Genomic DNA, 22,974 nt, shown 5'->3' on the forward strand with positions numbered 1-22,974 from the left:
TATGTGATTTAATTATTTCAGCGGCTCGGCTGTGTGCAAAGTTATATGGACCGCAAGCGTGAAAACATGAAATAAAATGTGAATATATATCGACTCAAATACACATTTTCTTGTCCTTATGGCAACATTCGCATGCGTAATCATTTAACAGAAACTCTTGCTGTATAAAGAGTACACATAGTTGACGTGAAGTGAACATCAATGGCACACACGCACCCTAGAAGTGTTCATATGAAGCGTGTCTTGCATTATGCTGTCATGTGTAGCTTGTTTCCGTACCGGTCGGGTGTGATTGTGACACGCAGCGGAAGTGGAGCCATTGCTGTGTGTCGTGGCTGTGATCTGAGAGCATCTTCACTCAACTCCGCTCCAAATACTCACCCGTTCAGCAGCATAGGAAAGAGCCGACCCATCTGTTACGGACACCCGAGGTATGTTTAATGTCTGTAAGCTTGTTCCGTTGCGTGTTTTTCTTCAGGATGTGGGATGTTTCGCCTCTGCCGGCCGCTCGTGCTAAAGCTAATGTTAGAATTTAGCATCCTGCAGTTGTGTAACAGAGAAGTCAACACAAACCAGACGGATATCGGCATTATTCTATGTGGATAACCACATTCAGTTATGAAAGAACCCACAGGGGCGATTTAACTGCTGTTTTCATGATTGAATGGCATTAGCTCTGTAGCGTCTCTAGGTTAGCGCGATCATCAGAAATGACACGTAAGGTTTCATACTTAACGTTACACATGCACGCAATCGGATCGTCATTGCAGATGTTCACCCTCAGATCATAACAACCCCACTTACTGTTACCCAGAAACACGTTGGACTCGAGTAACGCTGTAATCCCCAACAGGGTTGTTCACCAACATAGTGACATACTTTGGGCCGTACGTGGTTCCACTTTATCGTTTGTTTTCTGTGTTTTTCGCATTTGAGAAGTGTCCTGTTATCTATCCGGAGTGGCAAACTTTGCACTTTGGCTGTGAGATCCGATATCGGTTCCCTTTTTGTTTTTATGTGGCTGGTCAAAAATCATCATCGCGATTATGTTGCTCGATCTTGAGATCCCGATTATTTAACGCGATTGCTAACTGACATACTGGAAAGAAACAAACTCCGCTTTTAAATTGTCCGAAAGATAAAAGGAAAGAAGTGTCCTGTGGATTCATACCACAAGAAGATAGAGGATCCTCGATAAACGGAATGCGTCACAACAACCTTTTAGCTCGATTAATTAGCTGTAATAATCGACGATTACGAATAATTTTCGATTAATTGCACGACACAACTTTAAACTACAAAGGCGTTATACATGAGCATTTGACCTCTTATGAAAATGACAATGCTTTTACTACACAAATGTAATTTTGGTTCTTGTAAACCATGGTAACCACACAACTTTATTCACAAATGGTTATTTTTCTTAAAGGACTAAAGTGCTAATGTATCTAAATGACATATTTGTTTATTATTGTGAAAGCGTTGTATTTGTGCTGTCAGTGAACATGTGTGTAGTTCAGACGGCACTCCTGTATGAGAGTCAAAGGCAGACGGTGACGTGCTGACGTGTATCTCATCTGTCAACATGTGTCCTTCACCTTTACCACTGCTGCTCTTTACTCGGTGACAGCTTATGCAACTTGAGCCACATCTCACACCTGTGTTGCCCATGTCGACGACAAACCTGTGATCCCGATGTTGATGTTCCCGTCAGGAGAATCGTTTTTTGGTTTCAGATTAAGTGCACTCAGACCTTGTTCATGGTGTTCTTGTTATTTTAAATGATGTTTCTTATGTTTGAGTAACATTGTTTGAAGTCGTTCGTGTAATCAGCATGAATCTATAGTGTAAATAACCCCAATGACTTAGAAACAGCGATGTGTGTGTGTGTCTGGTTCACCCGGTATTGGCTTTATTGTTCATTGACAAGCCATTAAACCGATCAAAGAAGCCGAGATGAATGAACCGACGACATTAAAGAATATTGTAAATGCTGTGTAATGAAAAATCTCTTGAGAACTTTACTTTGTTTCGTTTCAGAATTCCGACGGCCTGGATATGTCCTTCATATTTGACTGGATTTATAGTGGTTTCAGTAGCGTTCTACAGTTCTTAGGTAAGTTAACGGAGCCCCGCTGTTAATCCTAAATCTAACATGTCATTTAAGAAATACACCTGAAATAGATATTCCTGTATAGGGCTTCAGACTAATCCTAGACTAAAATAAATGTTAGAGCTGCACTGACACATCTTCAAATACATAAGTGCCATTGTTTTATCTCAAAATGTTTTTGTAAAGCATGTTTGTCATGATTTAAATGTCCCTGGCCTGGACCTAATCCAATCCATGTTTGGAAAACTGCACTTTTAAGACGTATAAACCCAGTTTCACAAACAAGGCTTAGTTTAAACCGGGACTATGTCTTAGTTAAATTAGGATATTTAAGTCGCTTTTATTAAAATGCAATAGACCAAAACGTTACTGGTGTGAGACAAATCAAAGGCAATTACATATTCAATGATATTTATTTTCAGTTAAAACAGCTCAAACCTTCATTTTAATCTGGGACTAGTTTAAAGCCTTGTCTGTGAAACCGGGCAATAAAGTACATGTTTACAACATATCTTATTATTTTCAAGTGAAATTAAAGAAAGTTAGTCATGGGCTTTTTTTACAATGATTTGCACAATCTATACTCAAATAGGACCAGATTTGAATAAAAATGTTTTTTTTCAATAATCTTTTTGACTTGATGCTGAGCAAATTCCGTCCTTCGGTTCTTTCATGTCCATTATTCAAAAGACAATCACAGATATTAAACAATTTTAATATCATGTTTAAATGGTCAGGACATCTTTATTTGTACAGCACTTTGTAGAATGTAGATTCAAAGCATCTTAAATGGGAGGATAAAGGAGTAATACATTTCACTATCAAATCAGATGGCTTTGCGCTATTGGGCGGTATCAGTGCGTCACAGGTGAATCATATTCTGTGTCTTCAGCAGATGGCTGAGTTTCTGCAGGAGAAAGTCTTGACTGCTCTTGCTGCTCTTGTTTTTCTTGTTCATCCACTCTAGACTGAGAGAGAAATCGCCACTATCTTTTTTTTATCAAAACACGTGTAAACATGTTAAATGTTTTGTGAGCTCCTCTGTCTAGGTTCATCAGGTGCAAGCTTTTCTCGTGTCGGGTCGTCTGCAGTTGTGTCTGTTGTTTTGCACAATGTTTTGTTTCCCATCACAGGACATAGGAACTGAAACTATGTGTAGCTTCTTCACACTTGCAGTTTTGTGTTCAGATTGCTTGTCAACATTCTCTTATGTTTGAAATTACTGTGTAATGTTGAGACGTTTCTCGTTGTTTTAGGGCTGTACAAGAAGTCTGGCAAACTAGTATTTCTTGGCCTAGACAATGCTGGCAAAACAACTTTACTTCATATGCTCAAAGATGACAGACTGGGTCAGCATGTGCCAACCTTACACCCCAGTAAGTGCACACTGCACCACACTCATGCTCGTATTATACCACAATCACAATTAAAGCCGAATTTAAATGGTCATCTGGGAAAGTTAATTATGGGCTGTTTATACAGATGACAGTCCATCTCATAAGCTAAGTGCAATTGCACTCATGAGGGAGTGTGACATTACCGCACTGCTTTCTCACCCACTCAAGAAACCAGTTATTCTGTATATCAACCTATTGTAAATCAAGTATGCGTGAATGTAGAAACAACCAGCTGCCGAAGTGATACCATTGACTCTGCATACCAAATGCAGAGGTTGTAATCTTCCAGTCTGCACCTTGAAATCCCATTTGAGGTGTAACATCCGAGTGGAGCGTGATGAAAGTCGTATCATATTAGGTTTAGTTCAATCTATTCCAGTGTGTAAGTATAGAACAAAATTCTGTGCTTTGATGGAACGTGTTGGTTTCCTCTCACAGCCTCAGAAGAGCTGACAATTGCTGGCATGACCTTCACCACCTTTGACCTGGGTGGTCACGCTCAGGGTGAGTAGAAAGATACACACCTGAGCGTTTGTCTTTATGAGATTATCTGAGTGTTTAAAGGGTGCTTGTGTTGTTGTGAACAGCTCGACGGGTCTGGAAGAACTACCTCCCTGCCATCAATGGCATCGTCTTCCTCGTTGACTGCATAGATCACGGCAGGCTGGCCGAATCCAAAACAGAACTTGACGTGAGCTTGAGAGACCACCTTGAAATACTCACTCTCGTAACGTGGGCCAAATGTAAGCGTCTCATCGCATGGCGTACTGTGTTTCTTGTGTTGTTTATGAATAACAGGCACTCATGACAGATGAAACCATTGGAAATGTGCCTATCTTGATTCTTGGCAACAAAATTGACAAACCGGAGGCCATTAGTGAGGAGCAGCTGCGGGAGGTCTTCGGACTCTACGGTCAGACGACGGGCAAGGTTAGACACTACTGTCACCGTGTCCATTGACACGACACCGCTACCATGACCAAAATAATTCACGAAGGCCGTAAGGGCCATACCTGTCTAGAGCGATTCTGTTTTATGCACATCTCTTCTGTGAACTACGGCTATTTGATCAGTAGGAGGTACTGCTCCATCTAAAATCACTACCAAATTGAGCTGTTTGTAACGTGTGTTTTGAAAAGCAAACCACTCGTAAAACATCATCATTATAAATATACTTGGAAAGGTTCGATGTTGGCTTTTCCTGTGTAATTCTGTGCAAGAGCGCCCTCTGGCTTTCGGATGTGGCTACACTATACATTTGTTTCTAAGTATGTGCTATCCCCTGAGATTGAACACACGACCTTGGCGATGTTAACACCATGCTCTTACCACTGAGCTACAGGAAAGCTATTTAAGCACAATTCATTGAGAAACCGAGCATAAGAATTGCACAATATATCGCCCCAGCCCCAATAATCATATTATCGTCATGTCTATCGGTTGTTAATAGTTTAGAAAAACTTTTGTCACACTAGAGGAAGGTGAAGAGATAGTTTGTAACCAATAAAAAAAGAACTACTTCAGTTTCATGCTGACTTTATGACCCAGTCCCAGACTAAAATGAATGTTTGAGCTGTCTTAACTAAAAACCACTTCCCCTAACTCTCTTTAAATATGGCAGTGCCATTGTTTTGCCTCAAGATGCACACCAGTAATGTTTTTTTAAAGCATATTTATTTGGGCTTTCTAACAATTCCTCGCATCCAGAATAAAAGTTTGTGTTTACACAAAATATATTTCTGTGCATATTACATTTGTATTTGTATACACATACATGCATATATTTATGAAAAATATAAACAATTTATATATAATTTCAAGTTTTGGTAAATATAAATCAATTAATTTCCTAAAAAAAAAAATATATATTTTTTTTAGGAAATTAATTGATTAATTTCATCTATTGTCTCTATAATTTGATGTTTTTTTTTCATTCATCCATTCCTGTTTTGAGCGTTGGAGCAGTAAAAATACGGCAGCAACTGTAGACGCTGCTACACGTATATGTGTTTATAAATAATAAAATATATACTGACCATATTTATTCTGGATGCAATTTATCGCGATTCATCGTTCGACAGGTCTAGTGACTGCGATATCCTAGTTTAACTAAGGCCTGGCTTAAGGTGCCTTGTCTGTGAAAGCGGTTTTTATAGTGTCAGCCGTGGTGAAAATGTGACGTGTCAGTGATTGTTTTTTGTTGTGTCTCTTCAGGGCAACATTCCTCTGAAAGAGCTGAATACAAGACCGCTGGAGGTGTTCATGTGCAGCGTGCTGAAGAGACAGGGATACGGCGAGGGTTTCCGCTGGCTCTCGCAGTACATTGACTAGAGCGAGAGAGAGAGAGAGAGAGAGAGATGTCTAACAGCACCACACTCAGCCCACATACAGCCTGCCTTCACTCTCAGAAAAACTCCAATGGACTGTTAACGTTCATGAGTTCAACATGATCAACTCTTTTCTCACTTTATATCTTATGAAAATAACAAACTAGCAGTGATTCTGAAAATGTGGTAAATCCAAAACCATCAATCTTTGCATTTTCATCTATTGTCTCTATAATTTGATGTTTTTTTTTTCATTCATCCATTCCAGTTTTGAGCGTTGGAGCGGTATAAATACGGCAGCAACTGTAGACGCTGCTACACGTTAAGTTCGGAAAGATTCGTAAGATTTGTCTACAGGTCATTTTCATCACAGCTTGAACTGATTTTCTGTCATGTGAGACCACAGTCCTCAGGCTTAATGATGATGATGTGACTGTCTTGTGCCAAGAGTCTATCAGTGTGGTCATCGTCAGTTGCATATCTGTTTTTCTTTCAACAACTTTAATGTACTGCCACGTTAAGAAGGCCTCCTGAAATGCATCCACCAAGAGTTTATTTATGGCTTGGAATCTAAGATAGAGATGGCAATAAACCACAACCTTACGGAGAATATCAATACTGAGCATGAGTTGTCTGAGTGAGGGGGCAGCAAACCTTTGACATGAAAACCTATAGATTCTTATATTTAACTGCTAACCGATAGTAAGCATAGCGGGAAGTGGAAGATCTAGTTAATGCAAAAATATATCTTAACAGCCTGCCTTGATCAAACGGTGCAGGGTGAGCGGTAGAGAGACATCATCGATGAGACGGACCATATGTAATTTATATAAATGCCATACATAGGTTTTTTGTTTCTTTTTAAAGCTGTCCTTTATGGTTCTTAATTTCAATGAGGATTTCAATATTATGCATGCCTTGTTCCATCGTTTGTTTTATTAGATTTGTTTTTTAATAAACGCAAATCACAGGCTAAAAGTAAAGACATCCAGAACCGAATGAAATGCAAAGGTTTCCTAGAGTCTTGGACTTTTTCTATAGAGTTGCAGTGGAATGGCATCATACACCAATGCATTTTACTTTCTTGTCCTCCATCTGTCATTCCATGAGCTGTTCCATTTGTGAAAGATAGCCCACTGTTGTCGCATCATAAATTGTAATAAATGTTTGCAATGAAAACGAGCCATGATCAGCTCAGACTTTTTGAAATGAACTATAGTTCCGTGTAACAATGTCTGTAAAGGGTTTGACACCTTGAATAAAATTACTCATTTTTCTGGATTCATACGTTGCAGAGACATTTCGCATAACGCAAGTGATCCAAATAGAAAACATTTGTGCTGCATGACGTGAATGCATAAGACTGTCCCATGTCACAGCTATGTTTAAGTGTCCTTTACACACACACAAAAGCCGCTTCGGAGTGGGATTCGAGGCTTGATGTATTCCACACTGCAACTTGTTCTGAATATAAATCGTGAGTTACTGTAGAAAACCCAATAATCGAATATTACACGTATAAATAGTAGTCAAATTGAAAAGAAACGTAGTTAAAAAGCTAATGCCCGTGGGCACCTGGTAGCCCGCATGAACTCTGTAAGGTGCCCGCTTAACACAGGGCTCAACAATAATAAATCTGTGACAATACTGATCAGCCAAGTGCTACATCATCATGAAAGCAAGTGTTATAAGCTTTAATATAAGAAAACTGAATTTGGTTCTGTGAGCGTAAAAATAAGGCATCACATGTTTAAAGTTTGAAAGCATGTTATCAACAAGTAGCCCTCTAGAGGATTTTAGATATTTTTCTTTAGTCATTTCTATATATAACACACCTTAATGGAGGTTATTTAACTAAGGTCGGCAGGAGCATGATAATGTAATCCAACCGATCGGCAAAGTAGACGCTACCTCACCTCTGTACCTTGACCATTTTGCCGCATCCCTCCTTCACCCCATCGCCTGACTCTTTGCTGGTTTCTATCCCAGTTTGGAAGGAGGGAGTACTCTGGGTTCGGGCCAATACTCCGATTCCCCTCAAAAGGCACGCCAAATAAGCTTCATCTCACCTGATTACATGTTAATTTGAAATCATGAAATGATATTCTATCTAGAGAATTGTGCGCTTCTAATTTTATAGCAAGAGTTTGGTCAGGACCCTTTCCTATTCCAACACGGCAATGCTTCTGTGTGTAAGGCACAGTTTAACAAAGTAATGATAGATTCAGTCAGCCTTGGAAGAACTTGACTGTTCAAAGCTGAACATCTCTGATGTGACTTTAAATGCAGTCAAAAACAGAAAAGGGCACTTCCAAAACTGTGCCACAGAGATGAAAACATTTCATGCATTTAAAAAATGTGTGGGGTGGTAAGTGGGTCAGAGAAGTTGGACACCTCGTGGACATGTGGTGGAGTAAGACAACACACGCGTAAATGGAAAGCACAGTTTTATTGACTGCACTGGTCGAGCACAGCCGAGCGCTGGCGAGGATGGGACGGGAGCGCTTATTAAGGCATCACAGACAGCATGCACATACAGTCACATGAACATTATATTGCTCTAAACGACTGCTTAACATGGTAAATGTAAAAAACAAAAGGGAAAAATAGGTTTTTGCACTGATGAAAAATACGTTTTTCCTCCTATAAAGATTTCCAATACAAGAAAATAAATAGAGCAAAAAAAGCCTAAAATAATTTAAAATAGCTCTTCTATGTTCAATAGTTCTCTCTCTTATTAACAAATGGCACAACATTCCTTGAAACAACGAATATAGAAGAATAAACTCCTGCAACATTCATTTCATCATATCATATAACCAGTGGAAAGCAGAAGATGTTGACACATTTACAGGTTACACACGGTCTAGTGGGTGGGTTTTGCTGAATGGTAAACAGACATGAGACGAGAGTGGATCTAGAACCCACCCTGGGTCCAGCTTTGATATGACAACAAAAGAAAGTTGGAGAAAGAAAAGATCTCTGCGGTTCAGGGTAGTGTCTGTACGAGAAGTTTCATGAGAGCTTCTTGACAACACTGTGAGTGGAAAAAACTGTCATATTTCACCCCTAAGACATGCTCAATTCTGTCTTATTGCTTAAAGGAAACGATTGCCAATTACAGGATCAATTCATCAAACGTTTTGTATACATTATGACACATTATTTCTAACCTCTGAAACAACAGCAGCTTTGCCACCTTGTGGACCCACTGCCTAGTGCAAATAATGTCAGGTGCAAGTGCAGAACATCAACACGGAAAAATGTGTTGGATGATGTGGAAACCTATAGAAAACATCAGTGTATTCAGGGCTTTATTGAAATAATGTCACAATGCAAAATGGTCACAAATGACCTAAAGAGCTTTTATTCTCGACGCGGATTTCAATTTGAAGGGACAGTTCACCTAAAATGATTCGCTCACCCACAAGTGCTTTAAAACTTGTATTGTTTTTCTTCAGTGGAACACAACAGAAGATATTTCGAGAAACAGTTTTGTGCTCATATAATGAAAGCCAACAGGGTTCAATGTTGTTTGGTTATCAACGTTCCTCTTCGTTTGTGTTTTGCAGAAGTAAGTAAGTCATACAAGTTTGGATCAGCATGAGGATGAGTAAATTATTACTTTTCGGGGGAAATGTCACTTTAATTTGGGGTGATATATGACCTGGACATTCTTTATGAAAGGTACCTATTCACATTGTGGAACAATCAATATCCCTCGAGGAATATATGGTCCGTTATTGACCTCATTCAGTCCAAAGATAGAGATGTGGATAAAACAGATGACGCTCGACCATTCCAACCCAGAGAAAAGCTGCATTCTGTCTATTACTGTTATTTTGAGCTCTCTGGGGAAAGTCTGTGATGGAGACAGAAGACCAACACGCACAGACTATTTATCTTTTGCGTCTGACTTCAGAAATGTTCACAAGTGTACTGATCTGCTTTATCCTCTTATTCTCTTCCTGTAAATGATTTCACAGAAGCTGAACATACACGGAGCGTACATTAGCTGTGCAACACAAACGAAGCATGAGCGAGACGCTTTCATCTAGATCACTAAAGGCACAGTTTTCCACGTCTGCGTTTGCTGAACACCAGAGCAGCTAGGATGAGTCTCTACTGAAGCGCGTAAGATACATGAGATCTGTACAGGTGAATAAATTGTTGGGTTGTTTTTGTGTTGTTGTCCGACTGTCACCTGACAAACACAAAAGGAGAAGGTTCGTGAATGCACATACTGCTCTTTTGAGACCACGCACGTCCTTCACGTTCCTTCAGTGCTACAGTGGTCTTGAGGAACACAGAAATCGCTGCTGCTATATATTTACCATCCAGGACTTGTGTAGCAAATAAACATGTTCACCTGAAATAACTCATGGACCAATCAGAAACTAACTACACATAAAACGTCAAAACGCACGTGCACAGAACTGACACGGGCATGTTCGGATAACATTTGGCGGCTGTATGATGGAAGCGACAAGAGCAGTGTGAACATTTATTAACTTTCTCACTTTGTGCTCCACAGACGTTTGTAGATTTGGGAAACGAAAGGGCTGTTTAAGGGCTGACACGACACAACCAAACCTCAGGTCTACAGAAAGAACACACGCATCAGAAGCGAGCGACACAGTTTTCTAGTGCTTGATCTGTCCATCTGAAAAGCAAGACTTGCTGTGGATCTCTTGTGTGCGAAGAGTCGATGATGCAGTCCAGGAGTGTACCAGATCAGTGCAAACCATCAGAAGATCCACATGCTGTGTTTACATGCCCACTTATTAGTCTTTGGCATCATCACCGCAGAAAACAAAGACACATATCCGCATTTAATCCTCTTAATACAATAAACACAAAGTTTTGCCAAAGCAACACCGAATGTTCACCGTCTGTAGGTTTTTCTCTCAAATGATTGCAATCCCTTCTTCTCTAGAACCCTGAGATAAACACCAAGGGCCGATTGATCGCATACCATCAGCCAGAAATGAAGAGCGAAACGCTAGCGAAGCCTGAGGATATTCTGTGTGAATTTAATTTCAATCAATAAACAATGATCAGACCAACAGGTCACGGGCAGCACTTTTAGAAAGCCGGGCTGGCTTCCGTGTTTTCTGACGCTGGATGCTGCTCTTGAATGATTTTCTAGGCACTGGACTTTTGTCATTTCTGATTGCCGTCGTTCTATTAAATTGATGAAATGAGCTGATGACTTGCTTGAGTGTGAATCTACAGAAGGCACGCTGTCATAGACACGATTCTGTCAAAACAAAACATATCCACATCAAATTTCACTCCAATATTTGGAAAAACCTATTAAATGTTCACCAACGAAAGATCGATTATATTTTCCATCATAAATATTTGTTGATGTGATGCATCTGGATTTTTAAATCCATTTATATTGTTCCCAAATTATTATTCACAATACCATGTATTTGTTTTAATACGCATAATGAGCAAAAATTGCTATTCAAATAATGAAAGGTTGAGATGAAAACTATACATTTAGAAGCAAGATATATTTAAATTTTGGGGTGAAAGGTGAAGCAGACATGTCTTTCAGACTTTGGAAGCTAATTTGACCACTGCATGTAGATGAGAAGTGTGCGAGTGATGCTGGTAAATGAGAGTTGACGTAGGTATGACATGTAATCTCGCATGACTATTTGTGCTTTTTAAGAGTTTCTCTGTACTGTACATCATTTTGAAACTGAGGAGCAGTATCAGCCTCATTCTATGGATTCAACTAAACATGTATTCATTCATAATGCCCACATCATTGTCCCTTTTCCAGGACAAATCCTATTGCTTCCCAACACCATAGAGCCGACAGTCTAACTAAGCATTGTTTTCTTGCTTTGTATTGTCAAGCACAAATTATTACGGTTTTAGAAATGTAGACATGTGTCAAAAAAGAAGCCAACTTGATTTACGAGATTTCACAAGCTAATTACAGTTGAAGGTCTAGAAACGGATGTAGCAAAAGAAACCGTCCTCTTGATGAAGTATACAATATAGTAACAGTGAGAGCATTACAATGATACCATGACATCCAAAAGCAACAGTAATGCTCTCTTAGGAGGCGAGCACACTTCGCCGCACTACCTCCTCATTCCCAGCATGCAGCTGAGCGAAGCGCAACTTCCGGCTGGCGGAGGGCATTTCAGAGTCACTCTGTTCTCCGTCTGAGAAGTAGCCATCGGTCTCCAGGTCCAGTGCAGAAACGTTGTTGGCAGAGATGAGCTCCGTCGTCTCACTTTTAGAGCGTGACTTACCCTGTCTGGGAAGACGCAGACGCAATGCTTGCGAGCACCTGCCGCTCTCTGCATCCACAGCGTTTGCGCTGCTGCCCCGAGAGCCACGCTCCTCAGAAATGTGGCAGGAGTCCATTTTTGAAACGGGCGGCTGTGGAGGCTCCGGCCTGCCCGAGTGGCAGCTGCGGGCGTGACGGTGGCGCGTTCTCCCTCCTCGCTTTGCTCCGGCGGCGCGCTGCTCCTCCGATGGAACCTTCCCCTTCGCCACGTTCGATCCCATCCGTGGAAGAGAGACAGACTTTCTGCGGCTGCGTGATGCCCCTCTCGTCTTGCGGCCCAGTTGGGGTGTTTTCCAGGTGGATTTCATGGAGTGGTCCATCATGAGACTGATCAAGCTCTCCTCGCCCTGAAGTAGCTGATCTGACAGGAGGCTGGCTGACGGGTCGTGGGTCTCTCGGGATAGAGACCACTGGCTTAGCATGTTATCTGTGGTGATGTGAACGGACTGAGCCAGCCAGCTGTCAAACAGCGAGCCTTTCAGCGGGAAGGATTTGGCCAAACCTGTGGAAGAGAAAGTGGATTCTGTGCGGTCAGGAACAAAGGCACAGGCCACTGTCCACGTTAAAGATCTTATTGAAGCGACCGTGTATTTAAAGTATTGAATGGAACTAAATGGATCTTTGGAAACAAACTGAAAACCATGGAATCATACATTAAATTGCTATCAAACCACATTAGATATCAGATTGTGGCGGAGTTGAATGGAGGGTTCTTTACTTACCCAACTCTTTGAACAGAGAGTTGTTCTCCGATCTCCATTTCTCTTTCTTCTCTGGGCTACTCTTCCTCCTCTCTTTCACTCGTTCTCTGGCCCCATTACGATGAACAACATCACCTCTCACAGTTCTTTCTGCAGAACACAGAAAACGTGAAAACTTTAAAAAAATTTGTATTCGAGACCAAATATGTTCACATGTCATGACTACTAACAGGCTAAACTGTTCATGACCCGTGTTGGGGGTAACGCGTTACAAGTAACGTGCGTTACGTAATAAGAGTACTTTTTTAAGTAAAGAGTCATGTAACGCAGTAACTTTATAAATTGACAATATCAACCTTGAGATATTTTGTTTTCAGGCTAATACATTTTAACTGCCGAATTAAAAGTAGTGTAGACACGATCGCTCATGCTTGCGCAGAAACAGACGCTGGTCAGATATAGGCAGTTTTGCCATGTTTGTAGTTCTGCAGTGGTCCGGCTTGTCTTGAATGGTCATTGGTTTGTTTTTGTTATGCAAATCTGGCAACCCTGACACAGGCCAGCGCTTTATGTTCTGGGGCGGATCTAGAGTGGGACAAAATACCTGCAAATGCCGGTCATGTTTGGAAGATAGAAATTCACGTCACACAGCAGTAATCAATGGTCTGGTTTTAGATGCGTCTCATGAATGTAAACATAAGCTGTGTTCAACTGTTTGCAGCGCTGCCAGGCCGACATCAAAGTACAGTGAGAGCGATTCAAAGGCAGAAACATACTGCTCTCGGGTCCCTTTGATGTCATACACTGACCGCTTTGCGCAGCTTCGCATGAAGTCAAACACAACTGAGATGGTTACAGCAAGTCAGTGCATAAGGAGTGATAAGTGCAGTAAAAGAACAGTTCTCACTTCTGGACCATCTGCATATAAGATCAAAGGTGGATATTGGGTGGTTCACACACTGGATGTAATATATTTTGTAGCTTGTTCAAAAAGGAATTCGGAAGGGTGAGTAAATGACAGTTTTTAATAATTTGATAAATGTCAATTTAGTAATTGTACATTATATTGAACATTTTATAAAAAAGAGGCATATATAAATGCCTTGTTTGTTTGTACACCTTAAAGCTAAAGGTCAACCCTATAAATACACAGTATATACGCTATATTCATTTTTTTTTACAAAAATCTATTTTGCAAATATAACTTTATTAAACGTCTTTAGTTGTGCTGATAATTCTGCTTAAAAACATATTTTGAATGGCATACACAGCTCCTGGTCAGGAAATATATGAAACGTGTCATTTAGAAGAAAATAAAGATTTACAGTATGCTATAGGATATATTGTTAAATGCATCACAGTGTCAACACTAACACTAAACTCTAAAGAAACAGACCTGCAAACTCGTAAGAGGTGAAAAAGGTGACAGCCATTCGACAGGGGGTGTGGTGTGGGGGGTGCTGTTTTGTCATTTTCTTCAGGCTTTTGGCCTACAAACGTTTTTTAAGTGCACCACATGACATCTATGGAGCAGCAGCTAATCACATGACAATAATTTTGAGAAAAATATGGATTTAGGTCGAATTTGAAATAAATACATTGCCTTTGTCTCACGGTCCCAATGCTCTAAGTCGTAATTAAACATCGAGACACTCGAGAGTAGACCCTTAAGACCTCACCCCAGGAAGTAAAACTTTTCGGATGTATACGCTTCACATAAGTTACCTATTTTTTTTTCAAAACTAGTTTGCAGGTATGAAAAAACTGAAAAGTCTGGAAAAGCATGAGCATCAGTCTGGTGAGAAAGAGTAACTTGTGAAATTACTTTTAGATACTTTCCACAAAAAGTAACAAAATAGTGTCATTCGTGTAATTGAGTAACTAGTCACTTTTAAAAGTGACTTTCTCCAACACTGGTCATGAGAAACATAATGAATAATTCCAAATGTGTTCCATTATCTTGACAGACGTAGTAATGAAAACAAAAACTTTTAATACTTAAACGTATATCAGACCTGCAAACTGCTGCGGTTTGTTTGTATCACTGCACTTGCACTTTGTTTTAATATTAGTAAAGTATTTTATTATCGTTACTTATCACTGTCGTTGCTAACTTATCCTGATATCCCAATAACCCTCTCCTGGTTACTTATTTGAAGATCTTAAACCAAAATGTACTCATGTTTTCGCAAGTGAGATGACATGCAGTTAGGGGAGGAGCCCTAATGGAGCCCCGCCCACGCCCCCCAATTTTACCCATTGTTCAAAATTAACCAGCACAAATTACATGTATCATTATTAATGTAACTAGAAAGACTATTAATACAGTATATACTTTTAAATAAAATGAAGAAATACATCTTCATTCCTTCCCATATCCTTTAACATTTCTCTTAGTTTTCAGATAATGTTTTGACTGCATCAATATGTATACGATGGGCTACATATTAAATGTTCTAGCCTAAAATGTTAGATGAGCCTTCTTCCAACTTACCTTCTCCATCAAGACGTGTGTTCGCGCGATATTGTTGGTTACCTAGTAACGAACGTACGGTGGCCGAGAATGTTCCGTCAACTTCCGTGTATTTGCGCATCTATGTTGCCTAGTAACCAACATAATCTGGCCGAGATACGTGCTGGCGGCACAAAACTTCACTTTGTGTGCCTGCACCTCATATACAACGTTATATATAAAGCTTGGTCGGCATTGCCTTTTCGGCATGAGAAATACACGGTGTGGTGTGTGAACTGGTCGCGAAGGCTGACAGAGAAGATCTCAGAATTAGAGTCTCGCATCCCCCAGCTGGGAAACTTTGTGACTGTGAGACGGTGTAGTCAAAATATCACTCATTGGAATCACATCACTCAACCATTCCGATTACAGTCTCAAACAGGTTTGCCCCTCTTAGTGACGCACCAACTGAGAAACCTGCTGAAAGTGTCCAAGTTATTGGTGATTCTATTGTTCGGAACGTTAACATAGAGACACCAGTCACCACAGTCAAATATTTACAGTATGGTGTACTCCAGGGCTCAGTCTTAGGGCCTATGCTCTTCGCATTATACATGCTACCTCTCGGAGATATAATAAAGCAGAGTTAGCTTTCACTGTTATGCTGATGATACGTAACTTTAAGCCTCATGAAACACAGCAATTCCTTCGAATAGTGGAATGCATAGTCGATATAAAAAACTGGATGAGTAACAACTTTTTATCACTGAACTCGGACAAAACTGAAGTGTTACTTATTGGTCTGAAAACCACCATACGTAACGACCAAGAATACTGCTTGACTATTAATGGATGTTCCATAAAACCCTCATCTTCAGCTAAGAATCTTGGCTTTATATTCAATAGTACTCTGTCATTTGAGAACCATGTCGCCAACACCTGTAAAATTGTGTTTTTCCATCTTAAAAATAAATCTAAACTACGTCATATGCTGTCACCATCAGATGCAGAGAATCTAATTCATGCCTTTATAGGACATCAAGACTAGATTACTGTAATGCACTATTATGTGGTTGCCCTGCAGGCTTATTACAAAAACTCAAGACTGGTCCAAAATGCGGCAGCTCGAGTTCTTACACGTACAAAAAAGTATGAGCATATTAACCCGGTTCTGTCAACCTTGCACTGGTTACCTATAAAGCATCATATTAACTTCAAAATCTTGCTTATTGCCTATAAAGCCTTAGTTTTTATTTTACATGGTTTAGATCCTCTCTACTTGAGTGAACTTCTCTTGTATTATAGTCAATCACGTGCACTACGCTCTCAGGCGTCTGGTCAGTTGGTAATACCTAGAATTTCTAAATCAAGTGCAGGCGGCAGATCCTTTTCCTATCTAGCGCCTAAATTTTGGAACAGTCTTCCCGCACTGTCCGGGAGGCAGACTAACTCACGCATCTTTTTAATCTTGCATACACTCCACTCTCATAATATAAATATGCCGAAGGTTATTAGATTATTAAATATCTTAAATACATTTTAATTTTATTTTGCCTTGTTTTGCTGCAGCTTTTGCCAGAGGGGAACTGGAATGCCCTGGTTAGGCCTGAGTTTTTTTTCCCCCTCCAATGGAGATTTGGGTTCCTCACCACCGTTTGCATACTGTTTTGCACTGTTTACCTACCTGGGGGGGCTACTAGAATTTTTAAGTTTCATTTAATCAACACTGCATATAGTTTTGACTTGCATAACCTTATATGTTTTGCTTATATTCAATATGTTTTCTTGTACAGCTGCTTTGTGACAATGAAAATTGAAAAAGTTGACTTGACTTGCAAACGCAGAAGTGGTGAAAAAGGTGACACACATATAATTTGAATCCCTGTTTGGGGGTGTGGGAGCATGCTACCCCATAAGAGAACCTCTGTGATTTTTACTTTCAATTAATGCATTATGGAGCACTCTGACCAATAATAAGACAATATTTGCTTCAAATAACTTGTCACACCAGCCTCAATTTGCTAGTCAAAATGTATTGTAAATGTTTTCAAGTGTACCAAATTACATCTACTCTAGCAGCAGCTAATCGCATGATGTATGACCAAAGTGAAGCTCTTACGCAAATATTAAAACCCAATCGATATATTCTAATACAACTTAAGAAAAAATGCTTCACTACTATTAAATATCTGCTGACCATGGTAAGCACAATCATTCATTAAAATACAGTGATGGTTTCATTGCGTGGTCATAGAGAGCAGTTGGTTCAGTAGGTAAATCCATCTTGCGATCTGAGGACAACAACTCCTTAGGTGCCATGTCGTTGAAAGTTCAAAAAGCAGATACAAGCAACATAGAAGTAAACCGTGCGGCTCCTGTTGACATACTATTGTCTTTTAAAGCAAATCGACTGATCTGTGCATAAATGTTTTTTGTCTTTATCTGAGACAACGCTTCGTGTAGCATGCTCTTCAACAGTGCCTTTCACCACGCTCTTCTTGACGCATTCGCAGATTAACTGCCTGCCTGGCGCTATGATGTTGCCTGTTTTTATGTTTTGAGTTGTAAAAATATGGCACATGAGGACTAACATTTTATAAGTCACCCCCGCAATCTCAGAGAAAAAAACACTTTGGATTTGTGAAACGGCGAATTCTGCCGAAAAGTGACTAGTTTGCAGGTATGTTATAAAACAAAAATTGATTTTGCAAAACCAAATTCATGCTTTTTTGTTAAGACATAACATGTAATCTCTAACAATTTAAAAACATAAAATACCAATAACAAGAGATGCGTCGATACTACATTGCCCGGTTACCGATAACAATCAAGATGAAATGAATATATCTTAACTTCCTAAAAGTTATTAATTAAAATACTGATTATGGATATTGAACATCAAACTGGAAGTCCTAATATTAAATGTACTATCTACACCAGTGATAAGTGTCCTGCTCTTAACGTGTGTGCTTTTGTGTGTTGTTATGTAGTGTGAGTTCTCTCTCTATGTGTTTTCACCCGTGTTCTTTAAATGGCCGAATAAATACAGGTCTCAACAGCAGCTAACAGAGAGGCAGCGAGCTGAGGAAAGTGCAGAGTCAGAGGTTCAGAAAATAATGAGAAAAGCAACCAGACGCAGACTCCTTCATACAGCACCGGCTAGAAAGAACGGACATATATAACACCCTACATGACAACGGATTCAAATAACACTCCAAAAACAGTCTCTCACACTTCACACACAGACTGCATCGTGTCTATCTGAGAGATAATAAAGAGAAAAGGAGAGAAAAAGGGCTTCACTTATTAAGGATTAACGCAGAGAGATTTCTGTGGTTTTACGGAGCCGTCGTCTGTGATTTTACTTGCCAAAATCAGCTCAGACAGCAAAGCGTATCAGGCCCAAGAAAGCTGATGGTGAGTGATGATCAGCAGAACAACCGCTGACTGGACACATGTGAATGCAGATGTGTTTTCGTACCTCTGGTCAGCCCCTGCTCTAACAGCTCAATCTGCAGGTTACAGATCTTCTCCTGCAGGTTACATAAAGAGTGCTTGATCTTCTCTCGGCGTGTGACCATGCAGCACAAATTTCTGACCTGAAAGAAAACATACAGGTCATATTTTACAGATACTGTATGTGATGAAGCACATGCGTGATTAACGTTGTTTGTTTGTTTTATTCATAACGCCATTCCATCATCTCAGGCTTTATTCATAGCAAGAACCAGTCATTCCATACACTTGTTGGGCAGACAATTTGTAATCCTCAATCAACCTAACCTGCGTGCTTCTGACTATGGGAGGAAACCGGAGTACCCCGAGTAAACCCACGCTGACACAGGTGTTAACCACTTTGCCACGACAACAGCATTTTGGGGAACTGAAAACAGGTCTATAAGTGCACGTTTTAGAAAACGACAGCATTATGGTCTCTGTGTAAACTCTGAAGGCGCGGTTTTGCAAAAATGATAACGTCATACGCATGTGCCAATATTCCCCGAACAATAATGGTGGTTTCCGAGCTTGCATGTTTGATTTACTGCTCAACCATGACTTGGTCTAAACAAGCGTAATTCGGAAATGGGACACCCTGCTTTTAACTGACGCATCGGTTGTATAATGAATCAATGCAGTGGAGCGTCACTAAACTCTGCCTACTTGCAGTGAGTTGTGGGAATAAAAATGTTAGAGTGTGTATCGTTCTGCACTTCAAATTTCTACCGGAAGTAGTAGACCATCCGGGAACATTTGGTATACTCTTTTCAACATACTACGATTTGGGATATACTAATTCTACTTTCGAATACTATTTAGGATGGATAGCATGCGGATTGGGATGCAGCAAGGGTATGCATATGTGTGCAGGCATGTCGTGTTTCGCAAAGGAGAAACGTTTCCGTTTTTCATCGTATAAACGTACTCCAAGTTCTGGCAGGATGTTCCCACCTGACGCTTGATTATGTGTGACTAAGGCTGTATCTATCAGGGATGCAAACACATTATGGTAAAAATATGTGACAAGACCCCCCACCAACGCTATATATTATATATATATAAAAACTCACCTAAAGGATTATTAGGAACACCTGTTCAATTTCTCATTAATGCAATTATCTAATCAACCAATCACATGGCAGTTGCTTCCATGCATTCAGGGGTGTGGTCCTGGTCAAGACAATTTCCTGAACTCCAAACTGAATGTCAGAATGGGGAAGAAATGTGATTTAAGCAATTTTGAGCGTGGCATGGTTGTTGGTGCCAGACAGGCTGAGTATTTCACAATCTGCTCAGTTACTGGGATTTTCACGTACAACCATTTCTAGGGTTTACAAAGAATGGTGTGAAAAGGGAAAAACATTCAGTATGCGGCAGTCCTGTGTGCGAAAATGCCTTGTTGATGCTAGTGGTCAGAGGAGAATGGGCCGACTGATTCAAGCTGATAGAAGAGCAACTTTGACTGAAATATCCACTCGTTACAACCGAGGTATGCAGCAAAGCATTTGTGAAGCCACAACACGCACAACCTTGAGGCGGATGGGCTACAACAGCAGAAGACCCCACCGGGTACCACTCATCTCCACTACAAATAGGAAAAAGAGGCTACAATTTACACGAGCTCACCAAAATTGGACAGTTGAAGACTGGAAAAATGTTGCCTGGTCTGATGAGTCTCGTTTTCTGTTGAGACATTCAGATGGTAGAGTCAAAATTAGGTGTAAACAGAATGAGAACATGGATCCATCATGCCTTGTTACCACTGTGCAGGCTGGTGGTGGTGGTGTAATGGTGTGGGGGATGTTTTCTTGGCAGACTTTAGGCCCCTTAGTGCCAATTGGGCAATGTTTAAATGCCACGGCCTACCTGAACATTGTTTCTGACCATGTCCATCCCTTTATGACCACCATGTACCCATCCTCTATGGCTACTTCCAGCAGGATAATGCACCATGTCACAAAGCTCGAATCATTTCAAATCGGTTTCTTGAACATGACAATGAGTTCACTGTACTAAAATGGCCCCCACAGTCACCAGATCTCAACCCAATAGAGCATCTTTGGGATGTGGTGGAACGGGAGCTTCATGCCTTGGATGTGCATCCCACAAATCTCCATCAACTGCAAGATGCTATCCTATTAATATGGGCCAACATTTCTAAAGAATGCTTTCAGCACCTTGTTGAATCAATGCCACATAGAATTAAGGCAGTTCTGAATAATCCTTAAGGTGAGTGTATATAGTCATAGTTTAAATATAGGTATATATATATAATTATTACAATTTGTATTTCATATTATTCAGTGCGCATAATCAGAATAGTACTGGGTCTGTTAAACGTGTCTCTCTGTGGCCTGGGGGTTAGAGTGTTGGGCTTGTGATCAGAACGTTGCTGGTTCAAATCTCAGTGCCAGCAGGTCATGACTGAAGTGCCCTTGAGCAAGGCACCTTACCCCTGATTGCTCTGCAGTAATGTGTCATTGTAAAAAAAAATATATACTTGTAAGTCTTACTGTGTTACTTATCTGTATTTTTTTAGTTATTATTACTTAATTCTATCATGCTTATCTGTTCATTAATGACCTTCATTTCAGCACTGATGGGATGGTAGGAAATGAAGTTTCACAAACCGGTGCTGTGCAATGGGGCTCTTCGGATTTAAATTTGACCCAAAACATAAATTAGCAAGGACATGCTGTAGCTAGGTAAGCATGGCTTCCATGAGCAAGCGAAGGTTCTGGAAAGAACGGTGATGCTTACCCTCTCCAGATCCTGCCGTAAATGAGTGAAGAGCTTAAGGCGGCGATAGAGAACGTCCTGCTCCTGCTGGGCCAGATTGTCCACCTCATCCCTTTTCAGTTCCACCAGCGGCTGGTTAAAGTTGGCCTTTCGTCTGAGTTTCCAGTACTGGTAGAGGAAGTCCACGTGAGCATCGGGCAGGCAGAGGCTCTCTGCAACATCCTTGGGGTCCACTAATTTGTAAAACTCATCCTGTAGCTCCTGCAGTTTCTGCTTCCGCTGAATGGCTTTCTCTTGTTCCGCCTGGTCCTGCTTCGCACGATCAGACTGCGTTCCCGACAGATCGGCCCCTGGATGACGTATTTCGGATCTCTCGGTATTCCCAGCACTGTTGTTCAAGTGTGGTCCGCTGCTGTGCTCCAAACAGAAGGACTTGAAGCGCACCTCGTCGTTTTCTGCCAGAGTGGTACGCATCTCTAGTCCGTGGTCAAACGCACAGGTCACGTGGAAGGCAATGATGCAAGACGGCATGGAGCACTGTGTGATGGAAACAGACAACATATTCAAGATGTGCTTGAAGAAAACCTCTTGCATGTTTGTTTTCAGAAATGTCTCACCTGTATACATGTGCCTGTGTGTTCACGACACAGACTACATAACAAGGCCCAACGACTTGCTGGAATATGAGACACTTTCGTGATGGGTTCCATCTTCTCAGGGCAGCCAATGCTCACCTTCAGTAAACACAAGTAAAGAAAAACATTCAACACTCAAATAAAATGAGATGCATGTAATGGTTGCACTTGATTTTACAGTGTGTGCACTTTACCTGAACTGGACCTAAAGCGTGATCACCCAACAAAATACAGGTAACTACATGAATGAAACATGGGTTCAGTTCAGGGCTAGTACACAATTCAACACAAATGTATAACAAGACTGTAAAATGGTTCCCTACATCAATATATTTCCCTTTCTCCTCTAACGCCAAGTAATATATTTATTCTTTAGACGTCTCAACCCATCTGTGAGTGAAATAAAGGAGAATAAGGAGTGTATGATGTTCTGAACATGTGGCAGACAGCTGAGTAGCGCTAGCTCAAGATCAGATTATTCATCTGTCGCTTTTCAAAGATTTCTCTCTGCCTTTTGACTCATTTCTTTAGCTCTCCAAATCCTCCTCATTCTCATTGTGTCTGCCTCACCCGTTTTTTTCACTAAATGTCATTGAAATAGCCATTTCACAATCACCTCATTGAATCTGCCTCATCCTGTCAAGTCTTCTTTTGTCTTTCACTGAATGGAATATTCGGCAGCCTTCTGCATGTCAAACAAGAGGACTGAATGTGTGTTCAGCCTTTCAAAACGTCTTGCCCTCATTCTGACCATTCAGTTTTCTTTCAGTCGTTTGCCGTCGCTTTATACATGCAA

At 40.6% G+C, this 22,974-nt stretch overlaps 2 protein-coding genes across 5 annotated transcripts in view; one reads left to right on the forward strand and one right to left on the reverse strand.

The window, feature by feature from the left end:
* Positions 1 to 173: 173 nt before the first annotated feature.
* sar1b (secretion associated, Ras related GTPase 1B) lies at positions 174 to 7,118 on the forward strand. Its single transcript, XM_079487349.1, has 7 exons — positions 174 to 431; positions 2,041 to 2,116; positions 3,370 to 3,489; positions 3,949 to 4,014; positions 4,098 to 4,201; positions 4,309 to 4,440; positions 5,725 to 7,118. Exons 2-7 carry the CDS (start codon positions 2,059 to 2,061, stop codon positions 5,839 to 5,841), a joined length of 597 nt encoding a protein of 198 aa, XP_079343475.1. The 5' UTR covers positions 174 to 431; positions 2,041 to 2,058; the 3' UTR covers positions 5,842 to 7,118.
* Positions 7,119 to 8,268: 1,150 nt separating this feature from the next.
* The window catches only part of jade2 (jade family PHD finger 2), a 43,648-nt gene continuing 28,942 nt past the window's right edge, over positions 8,269 to 22,974 (reverse strand). For 2 of the 4 annotated variants that reach the window (XM_079487346.1, XM_079487344.1), the window contains exons 8-13: positions 22,161 to 22,277; positions 21,565 to 22,080; positions 20,431 to 20,487; positions 18,788 to 18,905; positions 12,876 to 13,004; positions 8,269 to 12,655 (exon numbers count right to left, since the gene is read on the reverse strand). In XM_079487346.1, the coding sequence (XP_079343472.1) occupies positions 11,916 to 12,655; positions 12,876 to 13,004; positions 18,788 to 18,905; positions 20,431 to 20,487; positions 21,565 to 22,080; positions 22,161 to 22,277 (1,677 nt within the window). In that variant the 3' untranslated portion in view covers positions 8,269 to 11,915. The remainder of the gene's footprint in view (positions 12,656 to 12,875; positions 13,005 to 18,787; positions 18,906 to 20,430; positions 20,488 to 21,564; positions 22,081 to 22,160; positions 22,278 to 22,974) is intronic. The other 2 variants (XM_079487345.1, XM_079487347.1) reach the window with 1 other exon arrangement.

This window comes from Barbatula barbatula (genome assembly GCF_947034865.1).
Source record: "Barbatula barbatula genome assembly, chromosome: 22".
NCBI lineage: Eukaryota > Metazoa > Chordata > Actinopteri > Cypriniformes > Nemacheilidae > Barbatula > Barbatula barbatula.